We start from the raw sequence: 13907 nt of genomic DNA, 5'->3' as shown, positions 1-13907 counted from the left end.
CACTAAGTTCTAATGCAGTTTCCCAACTCCATTAGAGTTGTGTTTTTGGGGGGGTTTTTTTGTTTGTTTGTTTTTTAAGATACAGATTCTGGAGCCAGAGAGTCAGACACTTCTCGAGGCCGGGGCTTCCTCCCTTTATGTACCTGCGCCCCGAGTTTGGACGCTCGGTAAAGACCCCTCCTCCCCAGGAAACGGCTTAGGAGCGAGAAAGGCGCTGGCCCCCCCAGCCACACCCCGGGACATGGCCGCGCCAGGACCGGCCCAGGTCGCCCCCCTTGGACGCGTCCCCCAAGCCAGGTTCCGGGAGCGCGCGTTTGCGCGGGGCCCCGCGGGCGCGCACCGCGGACCGGAGCGGCGCGCCCCTCCTGCGTGTTGAAATTCAAACGAGGCGAACTCCCTCCGCGCGGCGCCGCCCCGACCGAGAGGTCGAGGCAGGGGCGAGTTGGAGGGGGCCGCGCTCCCAGTCCCGGCAAGTCCGAGGTTCCCGGGGCGGGGTCAAACCCGCGGCCAACGAGAGCGGCGGCGGCTTAAAGAGCTGCGTTCCCCTCCTGCGGCCCCACGATGGCTACCGAGCAGTGGTTCGTGGAGCCGCTGCCCCCCGGCCCTGGGGAAACACCGCCCGCGGACGACTTGGAACCTGGGGCACAGCCCTGCGGAGATCCCTCCTGGTTGGCGTCCCCTGGCGGACCTGGGGACCCACCCGAGGCGGAACCGGAGGACGTCCAGGGACAGCTCCCCGAGGCCTCTACCGCTACTCCTTCCCCCGAGCCTCTGGCCCCGGGCCCAGGGCCCGCCCCTCCTCGCCTACCCTTGGACACCATGTTCAGCCCCATCACCGAACAGCTCCGCTACCTGCTCAAGAAGGCAGATGATTTCCAGAGCTACTTACTTTACAGGTGGTGCTGGGTGGGGTCCTAGGTCCCTCGGAATGAGACTGAGGAGAGCAACAGGATAGGCAACGCACGCTAGGTTCGCAAACTCAAAAGCGTTAGGAGCCAGCGACAGTAAATGAAGCTAGTTGATTGAGGATCCAATTTCGAAGAGTGATAAGGACTGTGTAGAAATTTGGGGTTAGGGAGGGCCTGCTATTACGCGGCCCCCAGGGGTTGCCAAATCACGAGGACGGTTCTCCTAGTTTTTAACTGTTGGCTTATATTTTAAACCCTGGGCAGGCTAAACAAAACCAATCTGTGCCAGACTTGGCCCTCTGGCTACCAGCGTGGGACCCCAAAGGATAATGTGATTCCCAGCCCAGGGGAGCAGAGACTGTAATTCTCACATTTCAGTATCCATTGGAATCCTCTGGGAGGCTGTTGAAACCCTAGATTTCTGGGCTCCACCCTACAGGACATTTTGAGTGAAAAGTCAGTTGTAGAATTCAGGTGTCAGCACCTTAACAAGTGTTCCAAATGGCTGTGATGCAAATGGTCCTGGGAGATACTCTGAGAAAGTCCTGGCGCAGGGGGATTTTGCCAGGGGAACCCCAGGCCAGGAAGACTGGTTGCCAGTGAGTGGGGAATGAGGGACCCCGGGCAAAGGCCCCTTTCTCTCTTTAGCAGGGACCGAGTGCAGAAGGAACAGCTGGCAAAGGCCATGCCCACCTTCTTACAGATGTGTGAGCCCTACTTTCTTTACCTGGAGGCAGCCGCGAGGAGTGTGCCTCCCATCTATGGAGTCCTGCAGGAGCTGGTCCGAAAGGGGGTGTGTGGAGCAGGTTTTCTAGACCCTGTGCCCCTTTCTTCATTCCTCGGGCTTGGGAAATGGTGGGGGGAGGGCGATGCGGGCAGGCCAGCTAATCTCATTATGCCCCCTCTTCCATGCAGCTGTTGGAGATCTCCCAACAGCTGACCCTGCGCCTAGAACAGCTGGTCCTCATGTATGCCTCCTTTGGGTTTGTGGACCTGGAGGAGACCGACCCCCTAAGGTAAAAGGGTAGGAGACTGGAGTGGGGTGGGGAGAGGGTGGCGTCCAGAGCCCAGCCTCATTTCCCACCGTCCTGTCTCCTGCCAGTATCTCCTGTTTCTTCTGCGGAAGGTTCTCCATCAGCCCGTCCCACGAGGTGTCCATCTTCAGATACTGTGCCCCAGCCGCTTACACCGCCAGCCGCTTCCCCCGCTACCTCTATAAGAAGATGCGCTGGAATCTGGAAACCGCCCCAGAGCCCAGCAGCAGGGGGCAAGATTCCCGCGTGGATTAGTGAGTCCCCTGAGAGAATGAAAGTTCTCCCCTCTCTGTGCAGAATGCCAGTGTGGGCCTCTGAACCACCACCACCACCAAAGCATGGAAAGCCCGGCGGGAAACCAAAGATCTTTGAAAGGCCCTCCCCACTTTTTAAAAAAAATTCACCCTCCCATTAAAAAAGTCTTCATCTTAAAAGTAGGCTGGCAAGGAGAAAAGGCCTCCGTCGGGAGCCACATCCCTACCCGAGAACTTGAGGGCAAATTCTGATGAATTTCCACCTCACGCCCCCCACCCCAATCAAAGCCCTCAACTGAAGAAGGAAACTGCTCGTTCTTAATTAATACCCTCCTTCCCTCCCAGCTACTTCCTGTGCTATCGAGATACATGGGAAGACACAGGCAAGAGTCCAGCCAATTCATGCCCCCAGATCCAGAAGCTGTGGTCCATTGGCCGATGGGTGCCGCTAGGACCAGCTGAGGATGACCTTTATTCGTGGTAAGAACTAGGACAATGGCAAGGTGGGCTTGGGCCCTGGAGGGAGGGGCAGAACCTCACCAAAGACCATCCACTTCCCCCCACATTGTTTCCCTTGGTAATAAGGAGAGCATTTTATTGTGCCCTGAAAAGTGCTTTATGCAGACTTGTGTCACAACCCATTGAGGTCTATACTACAGGCCCCATTTTACAAAGAAAAAACAGGTGCTCAGAGAGGTTAAGTTACCTGCCCAAGGGCACACAGCTAGGTTTAACTGGGTGATAGGCCAGGTCAGGGCTAGAGTTGTTCAACCTCCCAGAGCCATTAGCTCTAGGCTTCTCAGCAACAAGAAAAGCACTCCCCCCCCCAGGGTTTTTCCCACCCCCCCCCCCCCAGCTGAAACAAAGCCTCTTTCAGCCACCGGCCTCTCACTCGGAGGGGAGGGGTTCCCGAGAAGCTGGGGGCGCTCACGTCCTGGCCTGTCTGTCCCTGCCCCCAGGATCTTGTGCCCGCAGCCTCCTGGGGACTACCAGCAACTGCTGACCATCGGCTTCGAAGAGCCCTCGCACATGGTGGCCACCGACCTGCTGGTGCAGATCCTCACGGGCCAGTCAGGCCCGGCCCGTCCCCCGAGCGCGGCGGGGCCCGCGGCGTGGGCCGCGCAGGGGTCTTGAACCTGGAGAGAGAATGGGAGCCGGAGCCTGACAGTTCCAAACTCCAGGAGAGGGAGCAGGGGAGGGGCTCACTCGTTCTCCTAGTGCACCTCGGCCTCGCCTTCCAAGGGGCCAGGCCAAGCTGGCCCGTTCGCACCGGGTCGGACCTGGCCGCGGAGCCCTGCGCGGGGACACACCAGTTTTGCGTTAAATAAAAGAAAGAAAGAGGTCACAGGCTCGGCGTCCGCTCGGTGCGCCGCGCCCCACCCCTTGGGGCGAGGAGGCCCCGCCCACCTGCGCGGCCTTCTGGGAAATGTAGTCTTTGAAACAAAACCAAAGTCCCCTGACTGGCGGACCAGCTCTCAAGGCATGCGCAGAGGCGCACATGAAGCTAAAAGGGAAGTAGCAGTGCCTGTCAACAACCGGAACCTAGAAAACCTCAAGTTTTGGGTAGCCGGGAAATTCAACGCCCAATGGGGGAAGGGACCTCGGGGCCACGCCCACTCTCATATTTTGACCCGGAAGTGACTTCTTTTTACCGAAGAGACTATATTTCCCGACGTGCATCAGCAAAGGGCCCGTGATCAGTTTCCTAAAGGCCAGAGTCAAATCTTCCTCTTCCAGCTTTTGGGTCATGGAGTGGGCAGGTCATCTTACTTCGCGGGGTGTCCGGGGCGCGCGCGGGATGGGAAAGCCGTAAGAAACTCCAGCTCGGGATCTCTAAGCTCCACTCCAACCTTGGACTGGAAAGGAGTCACGGGTTGAGAGAAGTGAACTCACCTCTTCGAAAGCTACAGCGCGCGAGTGGCGGAGCTCCATCCTGAACCGGGTCTTTCTGATTACAGCTGGTCCCTTGCGAAGGGAAGGGTGTCATTCCTGACCCGGGTGTCACTCATCTGCCAGTTACCCCCGTAGGGGCTGCCTTTTCATTCCTGGTAACATTTTTGGAGTCGTCGGAGGAGAGACCTAGCATTTATGCTTTTGAGCAAAGCACTCGCTTACCTAAAACTCCGAGGCACAAAGGCACATAGTATTGTAAGCACCAGTTTAAGATGATAAAAACGGACGTGAGAGGTAAAATGAATCAAGACTGGACGCCAAAACCTTTTATCTTTGGGGGGTGGCGGGGGGAGACAGCTTCTGGTGACAATTTCTGATTTCATCAAAGATTTTTTGGTCTGAATGAGTTCAAGGGGATTCTGAAGCTGCCTAATACTGATTTAAGTTAGTCCCTGTGAGTGACATACACTGTAAGACTCTAGCTTAATTAAATAGAAGTTTAAATTGAGCCAAAAACGCAAGTCACGTGTAATTTCAAACTTTCTAGTAACCACATATGAAAAATGAGGTAAAGGGACGCCTGAGTGGCTTAGTCCTTTAAGCATCCAACTCTTCCACTCAGGTTATGATCTCACCATTCTTGAGTTTGAGCCCCTCATGGGGCTCTGCTTGAGATTCTGTCTCCCTCTCTGTGTCTCAAAATAATAAAAATTAAAAATGAGGTAAAAAAAAAAATAAGGTCAGGTTAATTTTAGTGATGTTTTTATTTAACCCAACATATCCAAAATATTATTTCAACCTATAATCTATGCGAGAAACTATTAATGAGATATTTCCCTTTTGGGGGTACTGAGTTTTTGCAATCTGGTATTTCATACTTACAGCATATTTCAGTTCAGACCAGCCACACATAGCTTGAGACTGTCTCCCTTAAGACAAATCCACAGGCCACTTAAGACTAAAGGCTTCTGGGGGCACCTGGGTGGCTTAGTCGGTTAAGCATCCAACTTGCGCTCAGGTCAGGATCTCTCAGTCCGTGAGTTCGAGCCCCACGTCGGGCTCCATGCTGACAGCTCGCAGCCTGGAGCCTTCTTCAGATTCTGTCTCCCTCTCTGCCCTCCCCTACTTAAGTTCGTGCTCTCTCGCTCTCTCTCTCTCTCTCTCTCAAAAAAATAAATAAATAAACATTAAAGGTTTCTGGTGTGAGGTGCTGGGAGAGGAAAGAAACAGGCCTGATTTCCTGGATCCTGTCGCTCAGGAACTATCTATACGCATGATTCTCCAACTTGAGTGTGGAATCATGTGGAAGGTTTGATTTTTAAGTCTGGGGTGGGATCCAAGAATGTGTGTTTGTTGACAAAATCCCAAGCCATCCTGATGCTGCTGGTCCAGGCACTACACTTTGAGGACTGCTGGCCTACATCTACATGATGGTCCTCAAACTTGGCTCCATGTGGAAAGCACCCGTAGAGCTTTAACAAATACAGATGCTGGGCCCCCCGGGTGGCTCAGTCAGTTGAGCCTGTGACTCTTGATTTCGGCTCAGGTCATGATCTTGCAGTTCGTGAGTTCCAGCCCTATGTCCAGCTCTTTACTGACAGTGCAGAGCCTGCTTGAAATTCTCTCTCTTCTTCTCTCGTTGCCCGCCCCCACCAAAAAATAATTTTTTTTTTAATGTGCTCTGGGTGTTTCCATTTCCCACCCTGGCAGCACTGGCTCTTTGTTTTCTCTCCAGACCTTTGAGAGTCACCATCAAGCATGTGCTCAGCGTGGTGATGATGGGATGGGGTGTGGTTCCTTCTTGGGCTGAGCTGCTCTTGGGGTGCAATGCTGTGTGAGCATTCTTCAGTTCTTCATTAGCTACTTGTCCTATGTAGGATCAAGTCTGTTGCTAGACCCAGGGCACACAGTGTTGGACAAATCCAAGAGTTTAAACAACGATTCTAAATCATTCCTGGGTCTTTTCTGGGTCTTAGTGCACCCCTAAGAAGCTGATACCCTAAAACCACAGAATATAGCTGCAACGATACACTTTTTCAACTTAGGGTGTCCACAAACTCTTGAACTCCATCGGGGGGAGGGGCCTGAGCCCCCTGGCTTGGGAGGGAAATTAAGGAGGGCTTGGCAATTGACAGCTACAAGCTCTACTACAAACAGGCTTTGCTTATTAACATGCCTGTGCCCCACACCCCATTTAAAAATGTTTCTAAGTAGTCACATTTAAAGTTCAGTAGATTTCTTTCTTTCTCTTTTTTTTTAAGTTTACTTATTTAGGGGCATTTGGTGGCTCAGTCGGTTAAGCGTCCGACTTCGGCTTAGGTCGTGATCTCACAGTTTGTGAGACTGAGCCCCACATCAGGCTGTCTGCTGTCAGCACAGAGCCCACTTCAGATCCTCTGTTCCCCCCTCTCTCTCTGACCCTCCCCTGCTTACACTGTCTCTCTCAAAAATAAATAAAACATTTTTTTAAGTTTATTTATTTGGGTGGCTCAGTCGGTTGAGCGACTAACTTTGGCTCAGGCCATGATCTCACGGTTCACAAGTTCGATGCCCGCCTGTGTGCGGACAGCTCAGAGCCTGAAGCCGACTTCAGATTCTGCGTCTCCCTCTCTCTCTCTGTCCCTCCCCCACTTGTGCTCTAGCTCTCTCTCTCTCTCTCTCTCTCTCAAAATAAACATTAAAATTTTTTTTAATTTTTTTAAGTTTACGTATTTATTTTGAGAAAGAGACAGCATGAGTGGAGGAGGAGCAGAAAGAGAGGGAGAGAGAGAGAATCCCAAGAAGGCTCTGCACTGCCAGCACAGAGCCTGATGTGGGGCTCAATCTCACAAACTGTGAGATCATAACCTGAACCAAAAACAAGGGTCAGATGCTTAACCGACTGAGCCACCAGGCACCCCTCTTTTTTTTTTTTTTTTTTTAAGAGAGAGAGGGCATGCGAGCCAGGAAGATGGGCAGAGGGGGAGGGGGAGAGAGAGAGAGAGGGAGGGAGAGAGAGAATCTTAAGCAGGCTCCACACTCACTGAAGAGCTCAGCAGGGGCAGGGGAAGCAGGGAGGCCTTGGTCCCATGATCCTGGGATCATGACCTGAGCCGAAATCAAGCCACGGATGCTCAACTGACTGAGCCACTTAGGCACCCCGAGATTTCTCTTTTAAAGGCTAGGTTTCCCCCTTGCTTTTGGAAATCAGAAGCTCACTCACTACGGATATGGAGGAACACTTACCTGCGCGTTGAAATAAGGCATTTCCCAGCATACCCCATTTCTCTCCTTAATATTTGTCTGGGGTCTACACGCATGGGAGGTTTGCAACAGCTGGACAGATCATAAATGGCTTTGTATGCCCTGCGAAGAAGTTTGTACCCTCACCGCCACCACCACCCCCCTTTTTTTGGTAGCTATTGCTTACGTCCCCAAATCAGGAACAACCTCTTATCACCTCTGTCTAGCCAGCGCCCAGCTCCCGGGCATACCATTGGCACTGGCACAATAAATGTTGAAGAAGTCTGGAAAAAGGGAGGGCATGAGCCAGTTTGTCCGAACACCGCAGTTCGCGCCCGCGCCGCCAGGGGGCACCAGGACCCGGGGGAGACCAGCAGCCCCAGAACTGGGCGATAAGGGCACATTCCATACTCCGGCTGGCACCTCCTGTGGTTTCCTCAGGCCTTCTTCCGCCAAACGCGCTCCCGCCCCAGCCCAAAATAAGAGGACCCAGAGGAAAACAGCCTGCACTGCCCAGAAAGAAGGGGCTTTATTGGGGAGTGAGGGTAGCCGAGGCATTTACTCGAACGGTAAAGGCCGGAGTCAGAGGCCAGTTCAGTTCGCAGTTAGGCGGAGAAGGGCTGGACAGTTTCACTGGCAGGATTGACAGTGGTGGTGTTTCCCAACGTGGACTAATAGTTTTATAGAAGAGAATGGTCAATCTCGCAAAGAGGAGCTGGTCGATTTCATCTTCCTCCGAGCAGACTGCTGACCCTCTCCAGGCCTTCCGCGGATTCGGAGGGCACTCCCTGGCGCCCCTACCAGTTTCCTCTGATGTGCGTGTTACCTCTGGCAGGGTGTCCCAACCTACTGGAACCTCAAGGCTTCCGCTCCTCCTGGGGAGAGGAGGCCAGACAGAAGGCCGACCTCAGAGACCCGGGCACCGTGGGAGTGACACTCATGCACAGGGTGGGGCAGCTTGGTTCCCAGGACTATGGCATCCTCGTCACCCCCTGGCCGTGTCCAGAACTTTGTGTCCTAGCCCAGAGTAACTTCCCAGGGGGCGCGGGGGTGCACTTCCCGTGGCCCAGCATCCTGACGCCCCAGGGAGGAGAGGTGAGGGAAGAGCGACTTGCGCTTGAGGGAAGAGGGGGGGAAAAGGGCTCCCACCTGCTCCAAGCCGTTCTCCGATGCCTTTCTGCGGGGAGGCCAGATCACCGCCAGCTTTCCGTCGCCCCTGCTCGCTGCGGGGGAAGGGGCACTCAGCCGGGGTTGCCCCTCCTGTCACCAGCTGGAGGCGGCCAGCACCAAGGAGACCGGCCGCGCCCCTTAAACACACAGGCGTTTACCCTCCTTCCCATGGAGGCCTCCATTCGGGAGGAGGGAGCAACCTGAAGGAGGGAGGCGAACCCAGAATGGGGAGGTGGAAACCCGCAAATTCACAGGGAGCATCCAGGAGTGTCAGAACCCAGGCAGGTTCCCTGGAATCCGATAAAGACATCTAGAATCCTCCTCCCTTCCTCCCACCCAAAGCCTAGGTGAGATGTATCCAGGAGTCGACCATTCAGAGTAGGGCGTGGAGCACAGAGAGAGAGCAGCCCTAAAGGGGTGGGGCAGTGAACGGAGAGCTGAGAGAGGGCCCCAGGAGTCTGGGAGCCCCAAGGAGGTACCCTAAGTGCCAGAAGAGAGGCTCCTGGAGTTGGGCAGTTGGTGAGGGCGGCTGGAGCCCTGAGAGTCCCTAGAGTGGGGGCGCGCGTGGCTTACCCGTGAGGCTCGGCGCGGGCTCCTTGAACTCAGCGGTGCCGTAGACGCTGAGCCTCTGGCGCTGCAGCTCCCGCTCGCGCTCATGCACCTCGCGCACCTCCTGCTCCAGCAGCGACGGCGCGACCCGCGGCGGGGCACGGGCCAGCACCGGGCACCGGCCTTGCACGGCCAAGCGAGGCCGGCCTCCGGGATCCGGCAGCCCCTGCGGGCCCGCGCCGCCTTCCTCCGCCGGCGAGGAGCCGCGTCCCGCGGCGGTCTCAAAGAATCGCTTGAGCTCTCCCAGCGGCTGCGGCGGCGGCCGGGCGCACTGCTCTGGGGCCGCGGGACGCGCCAGCGCCGCCTGACGGTGAGCCTCCCGCTCGATGTCTCGCTGCATTTGCGCGCCCGCCCGCGCGCGCTCCAAGGCGCGCGGGAGCGCGGGGCCCGGGCCCGGCAGGCTGAGCACCGGTCGCACGCGCAGCTCGACGAGTTCTCGGCCGGCGCGGCCTGGGCTCAGGCCCCGGCTCCGGCGCAGGCTCTCCTCGCGTTCGCAGCTGCGGCGGATTTCTCGCTCGATGGGCGTCTCCATGAGCGGCTTCCCGGGGACCTGTTGGGGGGTCTCGGGGCGCAGTAGAAAATGCAGCAGGGGGGTTTCCGAGTCTGACCCCGAAGAGGAGGTCTCGGGACACTGAAGAGGACAGTGCTTCGGGACCCCCGCGCTTCGTGCTTCAGACGGCTCGGGGTTGTCGTCGCCTGTCTCGAGACTCTCAAAACCCCCAGCTGCGGATGGCCCGGGGCGTTCTGTGTCCAGCCCCGCTGATGGCCCAAAGACTTCACTCTCTCGCTCAGGGGTCTCCGCGCCCTGCTCCGCGGAGAGCACGGAGACCTTGCCTCTTGGCCTGGGTACGTCGGCGTCCTGCTCTGCGGCAGGCCCCGGGACTTCGATGTCTGACCCGGGGGGCTCGGGGCCCCGAGCTTCGGACGACCCCAGGGCTCCGCTCTCCGGCCCGGGGGCCTCGGTGTCCAGGGTTGGGAGCAGTTCGGAAGCCTTAGTTTCCAGAGCCGGAGTTTTGATGCTCAGAGCTGAGACACGGTGCCCTGCGCAGCACCTGTGGCACAGTCACCGCCCGCGGGTTCTAAGGCGTCGCCTACCTCAGCCGCTTCTCTGACCCGCCCCTGGCCTCCGAGAACGGCCCCCGGGGACAGGGCCGGGCACCGCCCCCTGCACCTGCAGGAAAGACTTGGGCCCCGCCCTGGCCCCGCCCTCGGGGCGGGGGCGCCCCGGCAGGGCACTGCATTTGGTTCACTTGACGCGCCTCAGGTCAGCTCAGGGCACCAGACCTCTCGTAGGAGGTAGACCCCCCCGCCGGCTGGGGGACAAGTCTGGGTGCCGTTCCACTAACGGGGCGCCACCCTGGCACCTTTTCGCCCTCACGTCCCCGGCATTCCCGGGAGGCTTGACCCCAACTCTGTCCTGGGTCGGGTGTTTGAACCGCCGGCTTTCTGGTGCCGGTGTGCTCCAAAGCCATCTTTCCGAAGCCTTGCTAGCCCCGCCCAGACCAGCGGGCAGCAACGCCCCCGGCCCCCGGGCTGTCCATCCACGTTCCACCCCTGCAGCGCACAGCTCAGACTGAAGGGGGCGCCAGGAGCCCTCTCATGGCGCGTCGCAAGCTCCCCCGCCCAGTGCCTGGGCTCCACTAGGCTTCTTCCGAGAGGTGTACCCGCCGCTCGCGTCAAGCCCGAGGCTGCTTCCCCGCACCCTCCTGGAAAAGTCCGCAAGGCGTCCGCGGCCAAGTGCACTTCCAGACTGAGGGAAGAGGGAGGGACAGACCCAGCGCGCCCGTGGCTTAGAGGAGCAGCTGCGGTTGAAAGGCGGTCACCTTGGGCCCAGACGGCTGGGAAGGCCCAGAGAGGTATCCAGGCTTGCGGTGTGGAGCAGCTCTCCGCAGCTGGCGCCAGATCTTGGCGTTCAGAGGCAGCAGGGTCGACGCCCCCGCGCCGACCCACCCCCAAAGACATTTTCCACTCTCTTCCCCCAGGCTCTCCCCAAATCTGTCCTCTGGCCCTACTCTACCGTTCTAGGGTGACCAGGAAGAAAGATATAGTTACCTAGAGAAAGGTTGGGGGGGGGGGGTGGTTGCTGAACAGCCTGGGAACCTCCAATAATCCAACTAACAATCACTCCTTCCCCCAGCTCTCCGCCTACTCTGGCGACTCCCCTCCTTCCCCTAGATCCTAGTCTCAAGCTCCTCCCTCTGACCCCTTTGGTCTAATTGGAATTGGGCCCAGCTGGGTTCCATCCCACGCAAAACCTCCGCAAGTTACCAGCCTTCGCCAAGGCTCAGTTCCCTTGTTTGTAAAATGGGCAGAGCGGTGTCCACTTGCTTGGGGGGGGGGGGGGTCATGAAGATTAAAGCTTTACTTCTGGAAAGAGTTGTCTACAGCATTCTCTCGTCTTCATCGCCTCCTGTTTATGTTTGACAGCACTGACAAGGCTCTGGGTCTCACCACCCCACCGAGCCTTTTCCATCCAAGGACACGGATGGACTTCACTTGCCAGACCCTGGTTCCGGGTCTGACTTCCTCTTCCATTAGCTCCTGGGTCTCTGAGGATGCCATCTTTTCCTGGTTTCCCCCTCAGGCATTTCTTCTCAGACTTCTGTTTCACCTGCATGGACATGGACAGGCTTCCTTTCCTCCCTGGCTTCCACTGGGGTTGGCTGATGGGAGAGGGGGAGTGAGGTCAGCACGTTTATTCCATGCCCCTGCCCGTAAGCCACGCTGCTTGTGTCCCTCGCTGCTGGTAGTTACTCCACACAGCTCTCTCGCCAAGGCCAGTGCGTGGATACAGCCCCGGGCTGTTGCTAACAGAGATTGTTTCCCCAAATCTTTGTAAACCAACTCTTTTTTGGGGTGCCTGGGTGGCTCAGTCAGTTAAGCCTCCGATCTCAGCTCAGGTCATGGTCTTGCAGTTGGTGAGCTCAAGCCCTGCATCTGGCTCTCTGCTGTCAGCAAGGAGCAGGCTTGGTTTCCTGTCTCCCTCGCTCAGCCCCTCCCCTGCTTGCTCTCCCCTCTCTTCCTCTCTCTCAAAAATAAACAAACATTTTTTTAAACCCTAACTCTTTACTGAGCTCTGATGAGTTACTCAGTTTGAGTATGCCATCTCTTTCCTGCCAGCACTGAGCCCCTGACCAATTCCAACCTCATACTTTATTTTATTTTTTTAAGTGTATTTATTTATTTTGAGAGAGAGAGAATACCAAGCAGCCTCTGCGCTTTCAATGAGAAGCCCAACACAGGCTTGAACTCACGGACGGTGAGATCATAACCTGAACCGAAATCAAGAGTCCCAGACTTAACCCCCGGAGCCACCTGGGCGCCCCCACAACCTCATACTTTAAACAACATCTCTGTGCTGGTGTCTCTCAAATCTCTATCTCTGACTTCTCCTCTGGGTTTAAAATTGGGTTTTTCGACGTTTATTTGTTTTTGAGAGATGGAGAGAGAGGGAGTGTGAGCGGGGGGAGGGGCAGAGAGAGAGGGAGACACAGAATCCCAGGCAGGCTCCCGGCGTCCAGCTGTCAGCACAGAGCCCGATGCGGGGCCCGAACCCACTAGCTGTGAGATCATGCCCTGAGCCGAAGTTGGACAGCTCAACCGGCTGAGCCACCCCGGCGCCCCTCCAACTGAACATTTTCAAAACTGAGCTCTCGGCTCCCGCCCCTACTCCAGCCCTGCTCTTCACCATGTGTGGCAACTCATCCATTCTGTCTTTCATGCCCCAAACCTAGGAATCTACCTCAACTCTCTCTCAGCCCTGTTCCAATCCATCCTCATGCTGGATTGCTGTTGAATCTGTTGACTCTGCCTCCAAAACATATTCTGAATTCGTCCGCTTCTCTCCACCCTAGTCCCAGCCACTACACTGCCCTCTTCACTGAGTGGTGGCTCCCCACCCACCAACCAGAAAAACCCAGACTCCCCACTCTGACCCAGAAGGCCCTGCCCACTTCTCAGATCTCATCTTCTGACACTCTCCCTCACTCCTCCATTCCAGCCTTTGTGCTTCCCTCAAACCCCCAACTGCACTCCTACCTCAGGACCTTTGCACTGACTTGCCTTTCTTTCTCTGCTTGGAAGGACTCACCCCCTGGCTGGCTTCAGCTATGCAGGTCTTGACTCAAATATCACTTCCTTAGACAAATAGTCCCTGATCACTCACCCTGCATCACACACAGCCCTTCTCCGTAACCCTAATCCTGCTATTTTCTGTGACTCACCCTATATGGCAGTTATTACCAATTGCCTTTATCTGTATTTTATCGCTCTCTCCTCGTCACCACCAAAAGTGAGCTGCATTACAGCATTTTCTGTTTGCTCACCTCTAGACCCAACTACCTCATGCCTAGAACAATACCTGATACACAACGGTTGCTTAAGAATTCTTTAATGATACTTACTAGGCGCCTACCCCCGTGCTGGAAATAAAGAAACACATCAGACTGGGAAGGTACAGTTGAGTTTGGGAGACAGACCCAATTATAAATAGAACAATCTTGGGGCGCCTGGGTGGCTCAGTCCGTTAGGTGTCCAACTCTTGATTTCAGCTCATGTCATGATCTCACGATTCATGAGTTGGGAGCCCCGCGTCAGGATCCGCACCGTGTCAGCGCAGAGGCTGCTTGGAAGTCTCTCTCCCTCTCTCTCTGTCCCTACCCCACGTGCACTCCCTCTCTTTCTCTCTCAAAATAAATACACTTCAAAAAAATTTTTTTTAAATGTGTTCTCTTATCATAGCAAATGTATTTTCAGAATGACTTAGAAGGCCAGGTTCAAACAAAAACATTTTGGATCCCTAGGAGTTTCGTACTAGA

General features: G+C 56.0%; 2 protein-coding genes across 4 annotated transcripts; one reads left to right on the top strand and one right to left on the bottom strand.

The window, feature by feature from the left end:
* The first annotated feature begins 366 nt into the window (after nt 1-366).
* CA2H19orf67 (chromosome A2 C19orf67 homolog) lies at nt 367-3538 on the top strand. Of its 2 annotated transcripts, none has more exons than XM_045492231.1 (6): nt 367-896; nt 1560-1701; nt 1824-1924; nt 2011-2196; nt 2542-2676; nt 3156-3538. In XM_045492231.1, the coding sequence occupies exons 1-6, from the start codon at nt 562-564 to the stop codon at nt 3328-3330; spliced, it is 1074 nt and encodes a 357-aa protein (XP_045348187.1). In that variant the 5' UTR covers nt 367-561; the 3' UTR covers nt 3331-3538. The 2 variants fall into 2 exon arrangements, with proteins under 2 accessions (XP_045348187.1, XP_045348185.1); XM_045492229.1 differs by having other exon boundaries at nt 369-896; nt 1557-1701.
* A 4283-nt stretch (nt 3539-7821) lies between these two features.
* Nucleotides 7822-12009, bottom strand: MISP3 (MISP family member 3). 2 transcript variants are annotated; one of them, XR_006715744.1, is made up of 3 exons: nt 9055-12009; nt 8461-8681; nt 7822-8186 (listed from the first exon to the last, which is right to left on the bottom strand). XR_006715744.1 is itself a non-coding variant. In XM_045492228.1 (3 exons), the coding sequence occupies exons 1-3, from the start codon at nt 9620-9622 to the stop codon at nt 8169-8171; spliced, it is 660 nt and encodes a 219-aa protein (XP_045348184.1). In that variant the 5' UTR covers nt 9623-12009; the 3' UTR covers nt 7822-8168. The 2 variants fall into 2 exon arrangements, 1 of the variants encoding a protein (XP_045348184.1); XM_045492228.1 differs by having other exon boundaries at nt 8461-8534.
* Between the last annotated feature and the right edge of the window lie 1898 nt (nt 12010-13907).

Source organism: Leopardus geoffroyi, chromosome A2 (assembly GCF_018350155.1).
Source record: "Leopardus geoffroyi isolate Oge1 chromosome A2, O.geoffroyi_Oge1_pat1.0, whole genome shotgun sequence".
NCBI lineage: Eukaryota > Metazoa > Chordata > Mammalia > Carnivora > Felidae > Leopardus > Leopardus geoffroyi.
The sequence above is the reverse complement of the archived record's forward strand: the minus strand, read 5'-3'. Positions and strand labels throughout refer to the sequence as shown.

Coding starts and splice junctions, on each gene's coding strand:
- CA2H19orf67 (XM_045492229.1), top strand. CDS start 562: ATGGCTACCGAGCAGTGGTTCGTGGAGCCGCTGCCCCCCGGCCCTGGG. Junction 897..1,556: donor CAGAGCTACTTACTTTACAG/GTGGTGCTGGGT, acceptor TTCTCTCTTTAG/CAGGGACCGAGTGCAGAAGG. Junction 2,677..3,155: donor GAGGATGACCTTTATTCGTG/GTAAGAACTAGG, acceptor CCCTGCCCCCAG/GATCTTGTGCCCGCAGCCTC.
- MISP3 (XM_045492228.1), bottom strand. CDS start 9,622: ATGGAGACGCCCATCGAGCGAGAAATCCGCCGCAGCTGCGAACGCGAG. Junction 8,535..9,054: donor GCCCGCGCCGAGCCTCACGG/GTAAGCCACGCG, acceptor CTTCCCCCGCAG/CGAGCAGGGGCGACGGAAAG.